This window comes from Telmatherina bonti (genome assembly GCF_933228915.1).
Source record: "Telmatherina bonti genome assembly, chromosome: 13".
Lineage (NCBI taxonomy): Eukaryota > Metazoa > Chordata > Actinopteri > Atheriniformes > Telmatherinidae > Telmatherina > Telmatherina bonti.
In genome coordinates, this window is record NC_136611.1 from 1020125 (window position 1) to 1042208 (window position 22084).

The 22084-nt window shown below is 46.0% G+C and overlaps 1 protein-coding gene across 1 annotated transcript in view; it reads right to left on the reverse strand.

Moving 5' to 3' along the window:
* Positions 1-6027: 6027 nt before the first annotated feature.
* Positions 6028-22084, reverse strand: part of eeig1a (estrogen-induced osteoclastogenesis regulator 1a) — a 76397-nt gene continuing 60340 nt past the window's right edge. Inside the window, exons 5-11 of the mRNA XM_079250946.1 lie at positions 17644-17690; positions 10578-10720; positions 10275-10385; positions 9039-9234; positions 8846-8967; positions 6752-6821; positions 6028-6160 (exon numbers count right to left, since the gene is read on the reverse strand). Coding sequence (XP_079107072.1) covers positions 6115-6160; positions 6752-6821; positions 8846-8967; positions 9039-9234; positions 10275-10385; positions 10578-10720; positions 17644-17690 — 735 coding nt within the window. The 3' untranslated portion in view covers positions 6028-6114. The remainder of the gene's footprint in view (positions 6161-6751; positions 6822-8845; positions 8968-9038; positions 9235-10274; positions 10386-10577; positions 10721-17643; positions 17691-22084) is intronic.

Here is a 22084-nt window from a genome sequence, read left to right on the forward strand (position 1 = left end):
CAATAGGAGGAGGAGGAGATGTAGAGGAGATGTAGAGGAGCAATAGGAGGAGGAAGAGATGTAGAGGAGCAATAGGAGGAGGAAGAGGAGGAGGAGGAGAAGATGTAGAGGAGCAACAGGAGGAGGAAGAGGAGATGTAGAGGAGCAATAGGAGGTGGAAGAGGAGGAGGAGGAGATGTAGAGGAGCAATAGGAGGTGGAATAGGAGATGTAGAGGAGCAATAGGAGGAGGAAGAGGAGATGTAGAGGAGCAATAGGAGGTGGAAGAGGAGGAGGAGGAGATGTAGAGGAGCAATAGGAGGTGGAAGAGGAGAAGTAGAGGAGCAATAGGAGGAGGAAGAGGAGATGTAGAGGAGCAATAGGAGGAGGAAGAGGAGATGTAGAGGAGCAATAGGAGGAGGAAGAGGGGGAGGAGGAGATGTAGAGGAGCAATAGGAGGAGGAAGAGGAGATGTAGAGGAGCAATAGGAGGAGGAAGAGGAGATGTAGAGGAGCAATAGGAGGAGGAAGAGGAGATGTAGAGGAGCAATAGGAGGAGGAAGAGGGGGAGGAGGAGATGTAGAGGAGCAATAGGAGGTGGAAGAGGAGAAGTAGAGGAGCAATAGGAGGAGGAAGAGGAGATGTAGAGGCGCAATAGGAGGAGGAAGAGGAGATGTAGAGGAGCAATAGGAGGTGGAAGAGGAGAAGTAGAGGAGCAATAGGAGGAGGAAGAGGGGGAGGAGGAGATGTAGAGGAGCAATAGGAGGAGGAAGAGGAGATGTAGAGGAGCAATAGGAGGTGGAAGAGGAGGAGATGTAGAGGAGCAATAGGAGGTGGAAGAGGAGGTGTAGAGGAGCAATAGGAGGAGGAAGAGGAGGTGTAGAGGAGCAATAGGAGGAGGAAGAGGAGATGTAGAGGAGCAATAGGAGGAGGAAGAGGAGATGTAGAGGAGCAATAGGAGGAGGAAGAGGAGGAGGAGGAGATGTACAGGAGCAATAGGAGGAGGAAGAGGGGGAGGAGGAGATGTAGAGGAGCAATAGGAGGAGGAGGAGGAGATGTAGAGGAGCAATAGGAGGAGGAAGAGGAGATGTAGAGGAGCAATAGGAGGTGGAAGAGGAGAAGTAGAGGAGCAATAGGAGGAGGAAGAGGAGGAAGAGGAGGTGTAGAGTAGCAATAGGAGGAGGAAGAGGAGATGTAGAGGAGCAATAAGTGGAGGAAGAGGAGATGTAGAGGAGTAATAGGAGGTGGAATAGGAGAAGTAGAGGAGCAATAGGAGGTGGAAGAGGAGGAAGAGGAGATGTAGAGGAGCAATAGGAGGTGGAAGAGGAGGAAGAGAAGATGTAGAGGAGCAATAGGAGGAGGAAGAGGAGATGTAGAGGAGCAATAGGAGGAGGAAGAGGAGATGTAGAGGAGCAATAGGAGGAGGAAGAGGAGATGTAGAGGAGCAATAGGAGGAGGAGGAGATGTAGAGGAGCAATACGAGGAGGAGGAAGAGGAGATGTAGAGGAGCAATAGGAGGAGGAAGAGATGTAGAGGAGCAATAGGAGGAGGAAGAGGAGGAGGAGGAGAAGATGTAGAGGAGCAACAGGAGGAGGAAGAGGAGATGTAGAGGAGCAATAGGAGGTGGAAGAGGAGGAGGAGGAGATGTAGAGGAGCAATAGGAGGTGGAATAGGAGATGTAGAGGAGCAATAGGAGGAGGAAGAGGAGATGTAGAGGAGCAATAGGAGGTGGAAGAGGAGATGTAGAGGAGCAATAGGAGGAGGAAGAGGAGGAGGAGGAGATGTAGAGGAGCAACAGGAGGAGGAAGAGGAGATGTAGAGGAGCAATAGGAGGTGGAAGAGGAGGAGGAGGAGATGTAGAGGAGCAATAGGAGGTGGAATAGGAGATGTAGAGGAGCAATAGGAGGAGGAAGAGGAGGAAGAGGAGATGTAGAGGAGCAATAGGAGGTGGAAGAGGAGGAAGAGGAGATGTAGAGGAGCAATAGGAGGAGGAAGAGGAGATGTAGAGGAGCAATAGGAGGAGGAAGAGGAGATGTAGAGGAGCAATAGGAGGTGGAAGAGGAGAAGTAGAGGAGCAATAGGAGGAGGAAGAGGAGATGTAGAGGAGCAATAGGAGGAGGAAGAGGAGATGTAGAGGAGCAATAGGAGGAGGAAGAGGGGGAGGAGGAGATGTAGAGGAGCAATAGGAGGAGGAAGAGGAGATGTAGAGGAGCAATAGGAGGAGGAAGAGGGGGAGGAGGAGATGTAGAGGAGCAATAGGAGGAGGAAGAGGAGATGTAGAGGAGCAATAGGAGGAGGAAGAGGAGATGTAGAGGAGCAATAGGAGGAGGAAGAGGAGATGTAGAGGAGCAATAGGAGGAGGAAGAGGAGATGTAGAGGAGCAATAGGAGGAGGAAGAGGGGGAGGAGGAGATGTAGAGGAGCAATAGGAGGTGGAAGAGGAGAAGTAGAGGAGCAATAGGAGGAGGAAGAGGAGATGTAGAGGCGCAATAGGAGGAGGAAGAGGAGATGTAGAGGAGCAATAGGAGGTGGAAGAGGAGAAGTAGAGGAGCAATAGGAGGAGGAAGAGGGGGAGGAGGAGATGTAGAGGAGCAATAGGAGGAGGAAGAGGAGATGTAGAGGAGCAATAGGAGGTGGAAGAGGAGGAGGAGGAGATGTAGAGGAGCAATAGGAGGTGGAAGAGGAGGTGTAGAGGAGCAATAGGAGGAGGAAGAGGAGGTGTAGAGGAGCAATAGGAGGAGGAAGAGGAGATGTAGAGGAGCAATAGGAGGAGGAAGAGGAGATGTAGAGGAGCAATAGGAGGAGGAAGAGGAGGAGGAGGAGATGTACAGGAGCAATAGGAGGAGGAAGAGGGGGAGGAGGAGATGTAGAGGAGCAATAGGAGGAGGAGGAGGAGATGTAGAGGAGCAATAGGAGGAGGAAGAGGAGATGTAGAGGAGCAATAGGAGGTGGAAGAGGAGAAGTAGAGGAGCAATAGGAGGAGGAAGAGGAGGAAGAGGAGGTGTAGAGTAGCAATAGGAGGAGGAAGAGGAGATGTAGAGGAGCAATAAGTGGAGGAAGAGGAGATGTAGAGGAGTAATAGGAGGTGGAATAGGAGAAGTAGAGGAGCAATAGGAGGTGGAAGAGGAGGAAGAGGAGATGTAGAGGAGCAATAGGAGGTGGAAGAGGAGGAAGAGAAGATGTAGAGGAGCAATAGGAGGAGGAAGAGGAGATGTAGAGGAGCAATAGGAGGAGGAAGAGGAGATGTAGAGGAGCAATAGGAGGAGGAAGAGGAGATGTAGAGGAGCAATAGGAGGAGGAGGAGATGTAGAGGAGCAATACGAGGAGGAGGAAGAGGAGATGTAGAGGAGCAATAGGAGGAGGAAGAGGAGGAGGAGGAGATGTAGAGGAGCAATAGGAGGAGGAAGAGGAGGAAGAGGAGATGTAGAGGAGCAATAGGAGGAGGAAGAGGAGATGTAGAGGAGCAATAGGAGGAGGAAGAGGAGGAAGAGAAGATGTAGAGGAGCAATAGGAGGAGGAAGAGGAGATGTAGAGGAGCAAAAGGAGGAGGAAGAGGAGATGTAGAGGAGCAATAGGAGGAGGAAGAGGAGATGTAGAGGAGCAATAGGAGGAGGAAGAGGAGGAGGAGGAGATGTAGAGGAGCAATACGAGGAGGAGGAAGAGGAGATGTAGAGGAGCAATAGGAGGAGGAAGAGGAGGAGGAGGAGATGTAGAGGAGCAATAGGAGGAGGAAGAGGAGGAGGAGGAGATGTAGAGGAGCAATAGGAGGAGGAAGAGGAGATGTAGAGGAGCAATAGGAGGAGGAAGAGGAGATGTAGAGGAGCAATAGGAGGAGGAGGAGATGTAGAGGAGCAATAGGAGGAGGAAGAGGAGGAGGAGGAGATGTAGAGGAGCAATAGGAGGAGGAAGAGGTGGAAGAGGAGATGTAGAGGAGCAATAGGAGGAGGAAGAGGAGATGTAGAGGAGCAATAGGAGGAGGAAGAGGAGATGTAGAGGAGCAATAGGAGGAGGAAGAGGAGATGTAGAGGAGCAATAGGAGGAGGAGGAGATGTAGAGGAGCAATAGGAGGAGGAAGAGGAGGAGGAGGAGATGTAGAGGAGCAATAGGAGGAGGAAGAGGAGATGTAGAGGAGCAATAGGAGGAGGAAGAGGAGGAGGAGGAGATGTAGAGGAGCAATAGGAGGAGGAAGAGGAGATGTAGAGGAGCAATAGGAGGAGGAAGAGGAGGAAGAGGAGATGTAGAGGAGCAATAGGAGGAGGAAGAGGAGGAGGAGGAGATGTAGAGGAGCAATAGGAGGAGGAAGAGGAGGAGATGTAGAGGAGCAATAGGAGGAGGAGGAGGAGATGTAGAGGAGCAATAGGAGGAGGAAGAGGAGATGTAGAGGAGCAATAGGAGGTGGAAGAGGAGGAGGAGGAGATGTAGAGGAGCAATAGGAGGAGGAAGAGGAGGTGTAGAGGAGCAATAGGAGGAGGAAGAGGAGGAGGAGGAGATGTAGAGGAGCAATAGGAGGAGGAGGAGGAGGAAGAGGAGGAGTTTGTATTTTCTCCTGTAATGAGGAAAAATGACGAAGATGATTTTTCAGATTTTATTTCTTCGTGAACAAACAGAATCCAGAAAACGTTGCGACTAAATTCCAGATTATTTCTCCCCTCCGGAAACCTCCGGTGGTTTGATTCCCACAGTGACTGTAACCAACGGATCAGCAGGAGTCCTTCCTGTGTGGGATGAAAGGGTTAAAACGCAGCGTCATGCTCCTTACAGAGGACACGCCCAGCCAGGAGGTTGCCGTGACGACAGTTCCCTCTGTACTTCATCGCATTAAAATAAAATGAACCTTCCAGCAGGGGGCGACGTGGAGAAGGCGGAAACCTTTGTCTTCTCACCGTGGCGGCCGGCGCGCCGCCTTCAGGGTCACCGGAGAGGAAGTTTCCGGACGCCGTGTCCAAGTCGCCTCACGGTGCTGTCAGGGTCCGCTGAGCCGTTCCTGAGCCGAGCAGACGGATCGCCGACACCCCCCAGCCAGCAGGGTCACTCGTTACCATGGTGATGCAGCTGGAGATCAAACTAGACCAGTTCTTAGACCAGTCCTCAGACCAGTTCTTAGACCAGTCCTCAGACCAGTCCTTAAACCAGTCCTCAGACCAGTCCTTAAACCAGTCCTCAGACCAGTCCTTAGACCAGTCCTCAGACCAGTCCTTAGACCAGTCCTCAGACCAGTTCTTAGACCAGTCCTCAGACCAGTCCTCAGACCAGTCCTCAGACCAGTCCTCAGACCAGTCCTTAGACCAGTCCTTAGACCAGTCCTCAGACCAGTCCTTAGACCAGTCCTTAAACCAGTCCTTAGACCAGTCCTTAAACCAGTCCTCAGACCAGTTCTTAGACCAGTCCTCAGACCAATCCTTAGACCAGTCCTCAGACCAGTCCTCAGACCAGTTCTTAGACCAGTCCTCAGACCAGTTCTTAGACCATTTCTTAGACCATTTCTTAGACCAGTCCTCAGACCAGTCCTTAAACCAGTCCTTAGACCAGTCCTCAGACCAGTTCTCAGACCAGTTCTTAGACCAGTTCTCAGACCAGTTCTCAGACCAGTCCCTAGACCAGTTCTTAGACCAGTTCTTAGACCAGTCCTCAGACCAGTTCTTAGACCAGTCCTCAGACCAGTTCTCAGACCATTTCTTAGACCAGTCCTCAGACCAGTTCTTAGACCAGTTCTTAGACCAGTCCTCAGACCAGTTCTCAGACCATTTCTTAGACCAGTTCTCAGACCAGTCCCTAGACCAGTTCTTAGACCAGTCCTCAGACCAGTTCTTAGACCAGTCCTCAGACCAGTTCTTAGACCAGTTCTTAGACCAGTCCTCAGACCAGTCCTCAGACCAGTTCTCAGACCAGTCCTCAGACCAGTTCTTAGACCAGTTGTTAGACCAGTCCTCAGACCAGTTCTTAGACCATTTCTTAGACCAGTTCTCAGACCAGTTCTTAGACCAGTTCTTAGACCAGTTCTCAGACCAGTTCTTAGACCAGTCCCACATCAAACTTAGCATAAAGTGCACAACGAGGTGGTTTTTCTCTCACGGCGTCAGACCAGCTGAAGCTCCAGGAAAACCAGAAAGCAAGGAGCAGACGATCAGTCCGGCAGGATTAATGGCTCCCGATCACCACCGGCTCGTAGCCTCCGGCAGACACCCTGAAAGACGCCACAGGAAGTGGTTTACTGCTCGTTTTGTGGTTATTTTCTAAACAAACAGGAAGTGGCGCTGACGAGGTAACGAGGCTCCGTCAGGACAGGCTGCCATGGCAACCACGCCAAACACCGGATTTCTGATCGACACATTGATGGCAGCGAGGGATGCTGTTTTGTCACCTCATTTCTTTTGTTTCTGGTTTTCACATGAAACAAGGAACAATAAAACGGGCGGATATATGTTCGCTCCAACTTCTTTCACACACTGTTCAGGAAAATAAACATAAACTCATGAAGGATTTCATGAAGGAAAAAATAGGAAATAAATACAAACATTATAGTTAAAAAAGGAACATTTTAATGATGTAAATTCCAAAGCAACATCCTAAAATGAGGTAAGATCAAAGTTTTAAGGTGAGTTGCTGGAGTTCTGTGATCATTTGATCGGCTGTTATGTGATTAATTGATAAACAAACGAATGTTGAGCTATAAATCCAAGTTGATGGGTTTTTTTTTATTAAAAAAAAAACATATTTAGTTTAAAAAATGAATGACAAATAAAGTCATGAAAGACTGAAGCGTTTCACGTCTTACCTGCTCCCCAGCCGGATGCCGCTCAGCGCCGTGCTTCCGTCTCTGCTGACAAACAGACGAAGGTTGCTGTCTGAAAAGCAGCAAACAGAGACGGCTTCACATGAGGACGTCCACACTCTGGAAATGTCCAGACTGCCTGCGTGTCGCCTGCAAACGTTTTCAGTTGGAACCGCGGCGAACGAAGCGCTTCGCGCTAAACATAAAGACGAGCCGCCGTTCGCCCAGACGTCTGCAAAACCTCCAGCTGATTTCTAGTAAAGCACAGAAACTCCACCATCCTGCAGGTTTTAGATGTATCCCTGCTCCAACACACTTGAATCGGACGAAGCTCTGCTGAGCAGGACTCTACAGATTCAGGCGTTTTGGACAAGAGATGCAGGATAGCAGATCTCCAGGACTAGATTCAGTCTTCAACCGCATCTACTTAATTACATCTGAGCCAGGTGTGCTTGAGCAGGGAAACACTGAAAAGCTTCAGGAGTGAACAGAGTAGCCCTGGTCTAAGACAACGTCATCTTGTTCTGTTACTGTTTGTCGACGCGGGTGATGAATAAACCCGTTGGATCGGTGACAACCGGTTTCCATGCCGGTGTGTGTTTATGGCTCCAACAGTTAAAGTGAATGAAACTCAGACAACATGGAAACAGAAGTGAACCTCCTACAACGATTAGCTTTCAACTGTAAGCTAACATTAGCATGCTATAGTGAGGCTTTGTTTCCCTGCTGCAACACACCTGTCTCAAATAGAGGTGGTCATCATGATGGAAGAGCTGCTGGGAAAAGGTTTCATTTGAATCAGGTGTGTTGCAGCATCTAACACCTGCTGGATCTGGAGTTGGTGGTCCCAGTTCTAGACCAGGAAACTGGAAACTAGACCATGAAACTGGGTTCTAGACCAGGAGACTGGGTTCTAGACCAGGAGACTGGGTTTTAGACCAGGAGACTGGGTTCTAGACCAGGAAGCTGGGTTCTAGACCAGGAGGCTAGGTTCTTAGACCAGGAGGCTAGGTTCTTAGACCAGGAGGCTGGTTTTTAGACCAGAAGACTGGGTTTTATACCAGGAGACTGGGTTCTAGACCAGGAGACTGGGTTCTAGACCAGGAGACTGGGTTCTTAGACCAGGAGACTGGGTTCTAGACCAGGAGACTGGGTTTTAGACCAGGAAACTGGGTTCTAGACCAGGAGACTGGGTTTTAGACCAGGAAACTGGGTTCTAGACCAGGAGACTGGGTTTTAGACCAGGAAACTGGGTTTTAGACCAGGAAACTGGGTTTTAGACCAGGAAACTGGGTTTTATACCAGGAGACTGGGTTCTAGACCAGGAGACTGGGTTCTAGACCAGGAAACTGGGTTCTAGACCAGGAGACTGGGTTCTAGACCAGGAGACTGGGTTCTTAGACCAGGAGACTGGGTTCTTAGACCAGGAGACTGGGTTCTAGACCAGGAGACTGGGTTCTAGACCAGGAGACTGGGTTCTTAGACCAGGAGACTGGGTTCTAGACCAGGAGACTGGGTTTTAGACCAGGAAACTGGGTTCTAGACCAGGAGACTGGGTTCTTAGACCAGGAGACTGGGTTCTAGACCAGGAGACTGGGTTTTAGACCAGGAAACTGGGTTCTAGACCAGGAGACTGGGTTTTAGACCAGGAAACTGGGTTCTAGACCAGGAGACTGGGTTTTAGACCAGGAAACTGGGTTTTAGACCAGGAAACTGGGTTCTAGACCAGGAAACTGGGTTATAGACTGGAATAAGTTCTGAGTATCACACAGCTGAACTGGAACGTTTTCACTGACCGACCGATGCCACAAGGTGGCGCTGTAAGACATCACGTAGTGGTTTTAGTTAAGCTGTGCAGACCACAAACAGCTGCTGAGGTCAAACCTCATTTCCTCTGAAATCACTTAAGATTCCCGGAGAGGAAAGCGAAGCCGTTTGAATCACATCCATTCCTACAATCTGACAGCCGACAGATTTGCAGCAGGAAGTGCAGTGTGCACGTTCTCTTGTTCACTTTCAGCTGGAACGACGTCCACGCTCTCGCCAGCGAAGCCTTCGCCGTTCCGTGTGATGTAATAACATCCAGCAGGTTTTCACCTTCCGTGTTGTGGATATCTTCAAAGTTTTGGCTTTGGACTATTTTCTCCACTATGTCGTCTGCATCCATGCGGGTGTCGTTTACCCAGGAGGGGTGGTTCTCCACCATCTTTTGCTTCCGCCTGAAAATAGGAACAAACAAATTTGTCAATAAATCTGTGAAACCGTCCCAGAAGCAGCCTCAGATGTGTACCTGGGAGGCCTGTTAGGGGGCAGCACAGGCCGCGGGGGTCGAGGCGGTCTTTCTGGGCGCCCAGCATCCTTGTCGCCTTCGGGAGGTGTGTCAGCAGAGAAAGCCAGGCCTCCTGAGGTGCTGCTCCCCGTGGAGGTGTTCCTGCGATGCGTGAGGTCGGACAGGCTGGAGGAGCGCGAGTGTTCGGTGCTGTAGCCTGCAGGACAGCAGTGATACCACGTCAGCTGACACCTTGCCTCGCTGACACCGAGGCGACTGCAAGGCGACGGCAAGGCAAGGCCGTGAAGAGGCGTTGGATAGGTGACACCAAGGCGACACCGAGGAAATGGAGAGGCGTCGGAGTGGTGACTCATAGGAAATGGAGAGGCGTCAGATAGGCGACACCGAGGAAATGGAGAGGCATCGGAGTGTAGACACCAAGGAAATGGAGAGGCATCGGAGTGTAGACACCGAGGAAATGGAGAGGCATCGGAGTGTAGACACCGAGGAAATGGAGAGGCGTCAGATAGGCGACACCGAGGAAATGGAGAGGCATCGGAGTGTAGACACCGAGGAAATGGAGAGGCGTCGGAGTGGCGACACCAAGGAAATGGAGAGGCGTCAGATAGGCGACACCGAGGAAATGGAGAGGTGTCAGATAGGCGACACCGAGGAAATGGAGAGGTGTCAGATAGGCGACACCGAGGAAATGGAGAGGCGTCAGATAGGCGACACCGAGGAAATGGAGAGGCGTCAGATAGGCGACACCGAGGAAATGGAGAGGTGTCAGATAGGCGACACCGAGGAAATGGAGAGGCGTCAGATAGGCGACACCAAGGAAATGGAGAGGTGTCGGATAGGCGACACCGAGGAAATGGAGAGGCGTCAGATAGGCGACACCGAGGAAATGGAGAGGTGTCGGATAGGCGACACCGAGGAAATGGAGAGGCGTCAGATAGGCGACACCGAGGAAAATGGAGAGGTGTCGGACAGGCGACACCGAGGAAATGGAGAGGCGTCGGAGTGGTGACACCGAGGAAATGGAGAGGTGTCGGAGTGTAGACACCGAGGAAATGGCGAGGCGTCGGAGAGGTGACACCGAGGCGACACCAGAGCGACACTGCTGATGATGGCAGTGCGATACCAGAGTGTCGGCGGCGAAGCGACATGATTCAAACATAAAAGCCAAAGAAAGAAAAGTGTTTCCTCGCCGTCATGTAACAGGAAAACGCCACGTGGACGCAGGATGACACAAACCTGATATCTGGCTGTGCTGGCTGGCGTAGCTGGAGTTACGAGAATGACCCGACTGGAAGGCTTCTGCAGGACCGGACTGGTTCTGTCTCACATCCTGTTCTTCCAGGAGACCTGAAGGAAACACAAGAGAATAGTGTAATGAGCAGCGATGGCGTCTGCCTCCGACAGCTGCACTTCCTTTCAGATCAGTTCAGGTTCAGATAGAAGTCATCATCATGGAAGCTTCATCTTCTCCTCCACCCTCAAGGAAACCAGCCTCCCCCCAGCTCTGAGCGACGTCCAACCCAACCACATGCCTCGTACCCGAGCTGAAGATGGAAGGTCGAGGCTTCGGGGCTCGTCCCAGGGAAACACCTGCAGCTGGCACCGTTCCCTCCCCCTTACAGTCCAGCTGCAGGGTGGGCTCTTGTCCCGGGATGGAGATGGACTTGGCTGTGCTCGGAGGCCTGCAGGGACATTAAAACAAAACCAGATTAACCAGACTAAATCAGATTAAACAAGACTAAACGGGACTAAACACGACTAAACCAGACTAAACGGGACTAAATCAGATTAAACCAGATTAAACAAGACTAAACACGACTGAAAAAGACCAAACCAGACTAAATCAGATTAAACCAGACTAAACGGGACTAAACACAACTAAACCAGACTAAATCAGACTAAACGGGACTAAACAAGACTAAATCACATTAAACCAGACTAAACAAGACTAAACACGACTGAACAAGACTAAACCAGACTAAATCAGATTAAACCAGACTGAACGGGACTAAACACGACAAAACAAGACTAAATCAGATTAAACCAGACTAAACAAGACTAAACACGACTGAACAAGACGAAACTAGACTAAATCAGATTAAACCAGACTAAACGGGACTAAACACAACTAAAGCAAACTAAATCAGACTAAACGGGACTAAACAAGACTAAATCAGATTAAACCAGACTAAACACGACTGAACAAGACTAAACAAGACTAAACAAGACTAAATCAGATTAAACCAGACTAAACATGACTGAACAAGACTAAACCAGACTAAATCAGATTAAACCAGACTAAACAGGACTAAACAAGACTAAACCGGACTAAACCAGACTAACCAGGACTAAAGACTAAATAACACTAAATCAGATAAAACCAGACTAAACAGGACTAAAGACTAAATAAGACTAAACCAGACTAAATCAGATTAAACCAGACTAAACAGGACTAAAGACTAAATAAGAGTAAACCAGACTAAATCAGACTAAACCAGACTAAACAGGACTAAACAAGACTAAACCAGACTAAATCAGATTAAACCAGACTAAACAGGACTAATGACTAAACATGACTAAACAAGACTAAATCAGATTAAACCAGACTAAACCAGACTAAACACGACTGAGCAAGACTAAACCAGACTAAATCAGATAAAACCAGACTAAACAGGACTAATGACTAAACACGACTAAACAAGACTAAATCAGATTAAACCAGACTAAACCAGACTAAACACGACTGAACAAGACTAAACCAGACAAAATCATATTAAACCAGACTAAACAGGACTAAACAAGACTAAACCAGACTAAATCAGATTAAACCAGACTAAACAAGAGTATACCAGACTAAACCAGACCAAACAGGACTAAACAAGACTAAACCAGACTAAATCAGATTAAACCAGACTAAACAGCACTAAACAAGACTAAACCAGACGAAATGAGATTAAACCAGACTAAACAGCTCTAAACAAGACTAAACCAGAATAAACAGGACTAAACGAGAAAAAAAGCCTAAATCAGATTAAACCAGACTAAACCAAACTAAACTGGACTAAGCAAGACCAAACCAGATTAAACAAAACTAAACCAGACTAAACCAACTGAAAAAAGACTAAAACAGACTAAACAAGCTTAAACAAGAGTATACGTGACTAAACAAGACTAAATCGGGCTAAATCAGATGAAACAGGACTAAACAAGACTAAACAAGACTAAATCAGATGAAACAAGACTAAACTGTATTAAACAATACTAAACCAGGACTAAACCAGATTAAACCAGACTATACCAGATTAAACCAGACTAAATCAGCCTAAACCAGATTAAACCAGACTAAATCAGATTAAATAAGACTAAATCAGCCTAAACCAGATTAAACCAGCCTAAACCAGATTAAACAACACTAAACCAGACTAAATCAGACTAAACCAGGCTAAACCAGACTAAACAAGACTGGACCACACTAAACCAAGTTAAACCAGACTAAACAGTACTAAACAAGACTAAACATGACTAAACCAGACTAAACAGGACTAAACCAGACTAAACAGGACTAAACCAGATTAAACCAGACTAAACCAGATTAAACAACACTAAACCAGAATAAATCAGACTAAACCAAATTAAACCAGGCTAAACCAGATCAAACCAGACTAAACCAGACTAAATTAGATTAAACCAGATTAAATAAAACTATATCAGCCTAAACCAGATTAAAACAGACTAGACCAGATTAAACATTAAACCAGACTAAATCCAACTAAACCAGTTTAAACCAGACAAAACCAGATTAAACAACACTAAACAAGACTAAATCAGACTAAACCAGATCAAACAAGACTAAACCAGATCAACAAAGACTAAACCATCTTAAACAAGACTAAACCAGACTAAACAGGACGGAACAAGACTAAACAAGACTAAACCAGACTAAATGAGATTAAACCAGACTAAACAGGACTGAATGAGACAAAACCAGACAAAACCGGATTAAACAACACTAAACCAGATTAAATCAGACTAAACAAGACTAAATCAGATTAAACCAGACTAAACAGGACTAAACAAGAATAAACCAGACTAATCCAGACTAAACAACACTAAATAAGATTAAACCAGACTAACTTGACTAAATCAGGCAAAACCAGATCAAACAAGACTAAACCAGATTAAACTAGACTAAACCAGATTAAACCAGACTAAACAGGACTGAACAAGACTAAAACAGACTAAAGAAGACTAAATGAGATTAAACCAGACTAACCAGGACTAAATGGGACAAAACCAGACAAAACTGGATTAAACGAGACAAAAAAAGACTAAATCAGGCTAAACCAGATCAAACAAGACTAAATCAGATTAAACAGGACTAAACCAGACTAAACTGGACTAAACTAGATTAAACAAAACTAAACAAGACTAAACCAAATGAAAAAAGACAAAACTAGACTAAAACCATCTTAAACAAGAGTGAAGATGAATAAACAAGACTAAATCAGGCTAAATCAGACTAAACAAGACTAAACTGTATTAAACCAGACTAAACAACACTAAACCAGATTAATCCAGACTAAACCAGATTAAACCAGACTAAACCAGATTAAACAAGACTAAACCAGATTAAAGCAAATTAAACCAGACTAAATCAGCCTAAACCAGATTAAACCACATTAAACCAGACTAAACCAGATTAAACCATATTAAATAGGACTAAATCAGCCTAAACCAGATTAAATAAGACTAAACCAGATTAAACAACACTAAACCAGACTAAATCAGACTAAACCAGATTAAACCAGACTAAACCAGATTAACCAACACGAAACCAGACGAAATCAGACTAAACCAGATTAAACCAGACTAAACCAGACTAAATCAGCCTAAACCAGATGAAACAAGACTAAATCAGACTAAGACTAAACCAGCTGAGACAGGAGACATACATGTTAATGATGCAACACTGTTATGGGGGGGGGGGGGGGGGGGGGGGGATGTCCCTCAGCAGTCTAAACCTATAGCAGCATAACTAAGGGATGCTAACCATCCCTAGCTATAGGACTTATCAAAAAGATAAGTCTTCAGCCTAGTCTTAAAGGTGGGGAGGGTGTCTGCTTCCCTAACACTAACTGGGAGCTTATTCCATAAGAGAGGGGCCTGATAACCAAAGGCTCTGCCTCCTGCTCGGCTCTTTGAGACTCTAGGAACCACAAGTAAGCCTGCAGTCTGCGAACGAAGTACTCTACTTGGTATATAAGGAACAATGAGGTCTTTGATATATAGTGGTGCCTGGCTGTGGAGGGCTTCATATGTAAGGAGAAGGATTTTAAATTCTATTCTAGATTCAACAGGCAGCCAATGAAGAGAGGCTAAAACTGGAGAAATATGATCTCTCCTGCTGGTTCTGGTCAGGACTCTGGCTGCAGAATTCTGGATCAGCTGAAGGCTTTTCAGGGCATATTTAGGACAGCCCAGTAATAGAGAGTTACAGTAATCTAGTCTCGAAGTAACAAAAGCGTGAACCAGTTTTTCTGCATCACTCTGAGACAGAATGTCCCTAATTTTGGCTATATTACGTAAATGAAAGAAGGCTGTTTTAGTAACCTGCTTAATATGCGGACCAAAGGACAGGTCAGGGTCAAATATTACTCCAAGGTTTCTCACTGTAGCACTGGAAGCTAAAGTAATGCCATCCAGGTTCATTACAAAACCGGAAAATTTAGCTCTGAGTTTTTCAGATCCAACGAGAATTACTTCAGTCTTATCTGAGTTTAAGAGGAGAAAATTTCTAGACATCCAAGTCTTTATGTCTATGAGACAATTTTGTAGCCTATTGGGCTGATTTGTTTCATCTGGTTTAAAGGATAAGTATAGTTGAGTATCATCTGCATAACAATGAAAGTTTATTCCATGCTGTCTAATAATTTTGCCTAAAGGGAGCATATATAGTGTGAAGAGTATTGGTCCAAGTACAGAACCTTGAGGAACTCCATGACTTACTGTAGTTTGGGAGGAGGACTTGTCATTTACATGAACAAACTGAAGTCTATCAGATAAATATGATTTAAACCAGCTTAACGCTGTACCTGTAATTCCAATCACCTGTTCTAGTCTCTGTAACAGAATGTTATGATCGACTGTATCAAATGCAGCACTAAGATCAAGCAAGATAAGTACGGACACAAGTCCTTTGTCTGAGGCCATAAGAAGGTCATTAGTAACTTTCACCAATGCCGTCTCAGTGCTATGATGAGCTCTAAATCCTGACTGAAACTCTTCAAATAAATTATTTCTGCTCAGGTGGGCATGTAGCTGAGCTGAAACTATTTTCTCCAGAATTTTGGACATAAACGGGAGGTTAGATAGAGGTCTATAATTTGCTATCACCTCTGGATCCAGAGATTGCTTTTTAAGTAAAGGCTTGATTACAGCAGTTTTAAATGATTGTGGTACATATCCTGTCACTAAAGACATATTGATAAGACTTAGTAGTGATGTATTAATTAAAGGGAAAATGTCCTTAAAGAGGCTCGTTGGGAGAGGGTCTAAGATACAGGTGGACGGTTTAGATGAAGCTATTATTTTAGTTAATTCAGAGGGTTGGACAGGACAGAAACTATTTAGACACAAGTCAGATCCTGGTTCTAAGGATGCTTCGGAGACCACAACAGGCTCAACATTATAGGTAGAAGGAAGAATATTGTGGATTTGATCTCTAATAGTGTCAATTTTATTCCTGAAAAAATACATGAAATCATCACAGCTAAGTGAGAAAGGAATACATGGCTCAACAGCGCTCTGACTCCTAGTAAGCCTGGCTACAGTGCTGAAAAGAAACCGAGGGTTGTTTTTGTTTTCCTCTATCAATGATGAATAATAAGCTGTTCTTGCCGTACGTAAGGCTTTTCTGTATACGATTAAACTTTCTTTCCAGGTTAAGTGAGACTCCTCTAGTCCTGATGAACGCCATCTGTTTTCCAAACGCCTTGATGCCTGTTTTAGAGCTCGAAGCTGGGAATTAAACCAGGGAGCCTTCATAATCTTACCTAATTTCTTCTTCTTTAGGGGAGCAACATTATCCAAGGTTGTACGCATTGAAGCTGTTATAGTATCAGCATGTTGATCAATCTGAGCAGGAGTAAGGCTTAAAGGGGGACTCTCGGTTATGCTAACACATGGTAGATGTGAAAAAATTGATTCAATTGATTGTTTAAATTTTGTAATATTATTGTCTGATAAACATCTACTATAGTAGAAATTATTTTTGGTCAGTGAGTAATCAAATAAAGTGAATTCAAAGGTTAATAAGAAGTGATTGGACAAGACAGGGTTTTGAGGAAATACTTTGAGGTTATCAGTCTCAATACCAGATGTTAGAACAAGATCAAGAGTATGACCATGAGAGTGAGCGGCTCCATGGACATTTTGTGAAAACCCAATTGAGTTTAGAATAGAGCTAAAGGAAATGTTTAAACTATCATTTTCATGGTCAACATGAATATTAAAATCACCTAGTACAATGACCTTATCAGTAGTCAGCACTAACTCAGACAAGAGATCAGAGAATTGGGTCAGAAACTCGGAGTAAGGTCCAGGTGGGCGATACACTAATGCTAAAAGGAGCGGTTTCTCTGAATTCCATTTTGGATGAGATAAATTTAATGTCAGGAATTCAAAGGATTTATAATTAGTTTTGTGCTTAGGATTAATTAATAATTCTGACTGAAAAATAGCTGCAACACCTCCTCCTCTGCCTGTAGTTCTAGGAATGTGAAAGTTTAAATAGTTAGCTGTCGTAGCTTCATTAATACTAACATAATCCTCTTGCTGTAACCAGGTTTCCGTAAGACAGAATAAATCAATGTGGTGATCACTTATCAAGTCATTGACTAATAAAGACTTATTTGGGAGGGATCTAATATTCAGTAGGCCACACTTTATTGTCTTATTTTCAGATTTTATTAGATCCATTGTTTTTATTTTTATGAGGTTCTCACGATTAACCCGAGGAGTGTTTTTGTGTTGTTTAATTCTTACTGCTGGGGAGTTGTATAAGGTTGGAAAAAAGACTAAACCAGACTAAACCATCTTAAACAAGAGTGAACATGACTAAACAAGACAAAATCAGGCTAAATCAGATTAAACAGGACTAAACAAGACTGAACCACACTAAACCAGACTAAACACGACTAAACAAGACTAAACAAGACTAAATCAGATTAAACAAGACTAAACCAGACTAAACAGGACTAAACAAGAGTAAACCAGACTAAACCAGATTAAACAACACTAAACCAAACTAAATCAGACAAAACCAGATCAAACTAGACTAAACCAGATTAAACCAGACTAAATCAGATTAAACAAGACTAAATTAGGAAAAGAGATTAAATCAGACTACCCCAGCAGGTCTGCTTGGGGAGATTGTCTTTACTGACCAAAGAGGAAAATGAGTCACTGAGACGACATGAGCGGTGTTTCCATCAGTTTGTCACTAAATGAAAACATTTCTAACATTTCCAAAGGACTGTGACGTCCATGGCGGCGCCTGGAGGGAAATCTGCTGACTGCCAGGATTTCTACTCATTATTTAACTTACGTTTTAAAACACGGATCTCCAGACAGAAGAGTCATTCCGATGATCACCTGAAAGACGAAGAGAGACTATTAATGTCCACTTTGTGTCTGGAGGTCATGTTCCAGCCATTCTACAGCCATGTTCCAGTCATTCTACAGCCATGTTCCAGCCATTCTACAGCCATGTTCCAGCCCCTCTACAGCCATGTTCCAGCCATTCTACAGCCATGTTCCAGCCACTCTACAGCCATGTTCCAGCCATTCTACAGCCATGTTCCAGTCATTCTACAGCCATGTTCCAGTCATTCTACAGCCATGTTCCAGCCATTCTACAGCCATGTTCCAGCCACTCTACAGCCATGTTCCAGTCATTCTACAGCCATGTTCCAGCCATTCTACAGCCATGTTCCAGCCACTCTACAGCCATGTTCCAGCCATTCTACAGCCATGTTCCAGTCATTCTACAGCCATGTTCCAGTCATTCTACAGCCATGTTCCAGCCATTCTACAGCCATGTTCCAGTCATTCTACAGCCATGTTCCAGCCATTCTACAGCCATGTTCCAGTCATTCTACAGCCATGTTCCAGCCATTCTACAGCCATGTTCCAGTCATTCTACAGCCATGTTCCTGCCATTCTACAGCCATGTTCCAGCCACTCTACAGCCATGTTCCAGCCACTCTACAGCCATGTTCCAGTCATTCTACAGCCATGTTCCAGGCATTCTACAGCCATGTTCCAGTCATTCTACAGCCATGTTCCAGTCATTCTACAGCCAGATTCCAGTCATTCTACAGCCATGTTCCAGTCATTCTACAGCCATGTTCCAGCCACTCTACAGCCATGTTCCAGCCATTCTACAGCCATGTTCCAGTCATTCTACAGCCATGTTCCAGTCATTCTACAGCCATGTTCCAGTCATTCTACAGCCATGTTCCAGTCATTCTACAGCCATGTTCCAGCCATTCTACAGCCATGTTCCAGCCATTCTACAGCCATGTTCCAGCCACTCTACAGCCATGTTCCAGCCATTCTACAGCCATGTTCCAGTCATTCTACAGCCATGTTCCAGTCATTCTACAGCCATGTTCCAGCCATTCTACAGCCATGTTCCAGCCACTCTACAGCCATGTTCCAGCCACTCTACAGCCATGTTCCAGTCATTCTACAGCCATGTTCCAGGCATTCTACAGCCATGTTCCAGTCATTCTACAGCCATGTTCCAGTCATTCTACAGCCAGATTCCAGTCATTCTACAGCCATGTTCCAGTCATTCTACAGCCATGTTCCAGCCACTCTACAGCCATGTTCCAGTCATTCTACAGCCATGTTCCAGTCATTCTACAGCCATGTTCCAGGCATTCTACAGCCATGTTCCAGTCATTCTACAGCCATGTTCCAGTCATTCTACAGCCAGATTCCAGTCATTCTACAGCCATGTTCCAGTCATTCTACAGCCATGTTCCAGTCATTCTACAGCCATGTTCCAGCCATTCTACGGCCATGTTCCAGCCATTCTACAGCCAGATTCCAGTCATTCTACAGCCAGATTCCAGCCACTCTACAGCCATGTTCCAGTCATTCTACAGCCATGTTCCAGTCATTCTACAGCCATGTTCCAGCCATTCTACAGCCATGTTCCAGCCACTCTACAGCCATGTTCCAGCCATTCTACAGCCATGTTCCAGTCATTCTACGGCCATGTTCCAGCCATTCTACAGCCAGATTCCAGTCATTCTACAGCCATGTTCCAGCCATTCTACAGCCATGTTCCAGCCATTCTACAGCCATGTTCCAGTCATTCTACAGCCATGTTCCAGCCACTCTACAGCCATGTTCCAGCCATTCTACAGCCATGTTCCAGCCATTCTACAGCCATGTTCCAGTCATTCTACAGCCAGATTCCAGCCATTCTACAGCCATGTTCCAGCCATTCTACAGCCATGTTCCAGTCATTCTACAGCCAGATTCCAGTCATTCTACAGCCAGATTCCAGCCATTCTACAGCCATGTTCCAGCCATTCTACAGCCATGTTCCAGTCATTCTACGGCCATGTTCCAGCCATTCTACAGCCAGATTCCAGTCATTCTACAGCCATGTTCCAGCCATTCTACAGCCATGTTCCAGCCACTCTACAGCCATGTTCCAGCCATTCTACAGCCAGATTCCAGTCATTCTACAGCCATGTTCCAGTCATTCTACAGCCATGTTCCAGCCATTCTACAGCCATGTTCCAGCCATTCTACAGCCATGTTCCAGCCATTCTACAGCCATGTTCCAGCCATTCTACAGCCATGTTCCAGCCATTCTACAGCCAGATTCCAGTCATTCTACAGCCATGTTCCAGTCATTCTACAGCCATGTTCCAGCCATTCTACAGCCATGTTCCAGCCATTCTACAGCCAGATTCCAGTCATTCTACAGCCATGTTCCAGCCATTCTACAGCCATGTTCCAATCATTCTACAGCCATGTTCCAGTCATTCTACAGCCATGTTCCAGTCATTCTACAGCCATGTTCCAGTCATTCTACAGCCATGTTCCAGTCATTCTGCAGCCATGTTCCAGCCACTCTACAGCCATGTTCCAGCCATTCTACAGCCATGTTCCAGCCATTCTACAGCCAGATTCCAGCCATTCTACAGCCATGTTCCAGCCACTCTACAGCCATGTTCCAGCCACTCTACAGCCATGTTCCAGTCATTCTACAGCCATGTTCCAGCCATTCTACAGCCATGTTCCAGCCATTCTACAGCCATGTTCCAGTCATTCTACAGCCATGTTCCAGTCATTCTACAGCCATGTTCCAGTCATTCTGCAGCCATGTTCCAGTCATTCTACAGCCATGTTCCAGTCATTCTGCAGCCATGTTCCAGCCACTCTACAGCCATGTTCCAGCCATTCTACAGCCATGTTCCAGCCATTCTACAGCCATGTTCCAGTCATTCTACAGCCATGTTCCAGCCATTCTACAGCCAGATTCCAGTCATTCTACAGCCATGTTCCAGCCAGTCTACGGCCATGTTCCAGCCATTCTACAGCCATGTTCCAGCCATTCTACGGTCATGTTCCAGTCATTCTACGGCCATGTTCCAGCCATTCTACGGCCATGTTCCAGTCATTCTACGGCCATGTTCCAGCCATTCTACAGCCATGTTCCAGCCATTCTACAGCCATGTTCCAGTCATTCTACGGCCATGTTCCAGCCATTCTACAGCCATGTTCCAGCCATTCTACAGCCAGATTCCAGTCATTCTACAGCCATGTTCCAGCCACTCTACAGCCATGTTCCAGTCATTCTACAGCCATGTTCCAGTCATTCTACAGCCATGTTCCAGTCATTCTACTGACATGTTCCAGTCATTCTACAGCCATGTTCCAGTCATTCTACAGCCATGTTCCAGTCATTCTACAGCCATGTTCCAGTCAGCCATGTTCCAGTCATTCTACAGCCATGTTCCAGGCATTCTACAGCCATGTTCCAGTCATTCTACAGCCATGTTCCAGTCATTCTACAGCCATGTTCCAGGCATTCTACAGCCATGTTCCAGTCATTCTACAGCCATGTTCCAGTCATTCTACAGCCATGTTCCAGCCATTCTACAGCCATGTTCCAGCCATTCTACAGCCATGTTCCACTCATTCTACAGCCATGTTCCAGTCATTCTACAGCCATGTTCCAGTCATTCTACAGCCATGTTTCAGTCATTCTACAGCCAGATTCCAGTCATTCTACAGCCATGTTCCAGCCATTCTACAGCCATGTTCCAGTCATTCTACAGCCATGTTCCAGCCATTCTACAGCCATGTTCCAGTCATTCTACAGCCATGTTCCAGTCATTCTACAGCCATGTTCCAGTCATTCTACAGCCATGTTCCAGCCATTCTACAGCCAGATTCCAGCCATTCTACAGCCATGTTCCAGTCATTCTACAGCCAGATTCCAGTCATTCTACAGCCATGTTCCAGCCATTCTACAGCCAGATTCCAGTCATTCTACAGCCGTGTTCCAGCCATTCTACAGCCAGATTCCAGTCATTCTACAGCCATGTTCCAGCCATTCTACAGCCATGTTCCAGTCATTCTACAGCCAGATTCCAGTCATTCTACGGCCATGTTCCAGCCATTCTACAGCCATGTTCCAGCCATTCTACAGCCAGATTCCAGTCATTCTACAGCCATGTTCCAGTCATTCTACAGCCAGATTCCAGCCATTCTACAGCCAGATTCCAGTCATTCTACAGCCATGTTCCAGCCATTCTACAGCCAGATTCCAGTCATTCTACAGCCAGATTCCAGTCATTCTACAGCCATGTTCCAGCCATTCTACAGCCAGATTCCAGCCATTCTACAGCCAGATTCCAGCCATTCTACAGCCAGATTCCAGTCATTCTACAGCCAGATTCCAGTCATTCTACAGCCATGTTCCAGCCACTCTACAGCCATGTTCCAGTCATTCTACG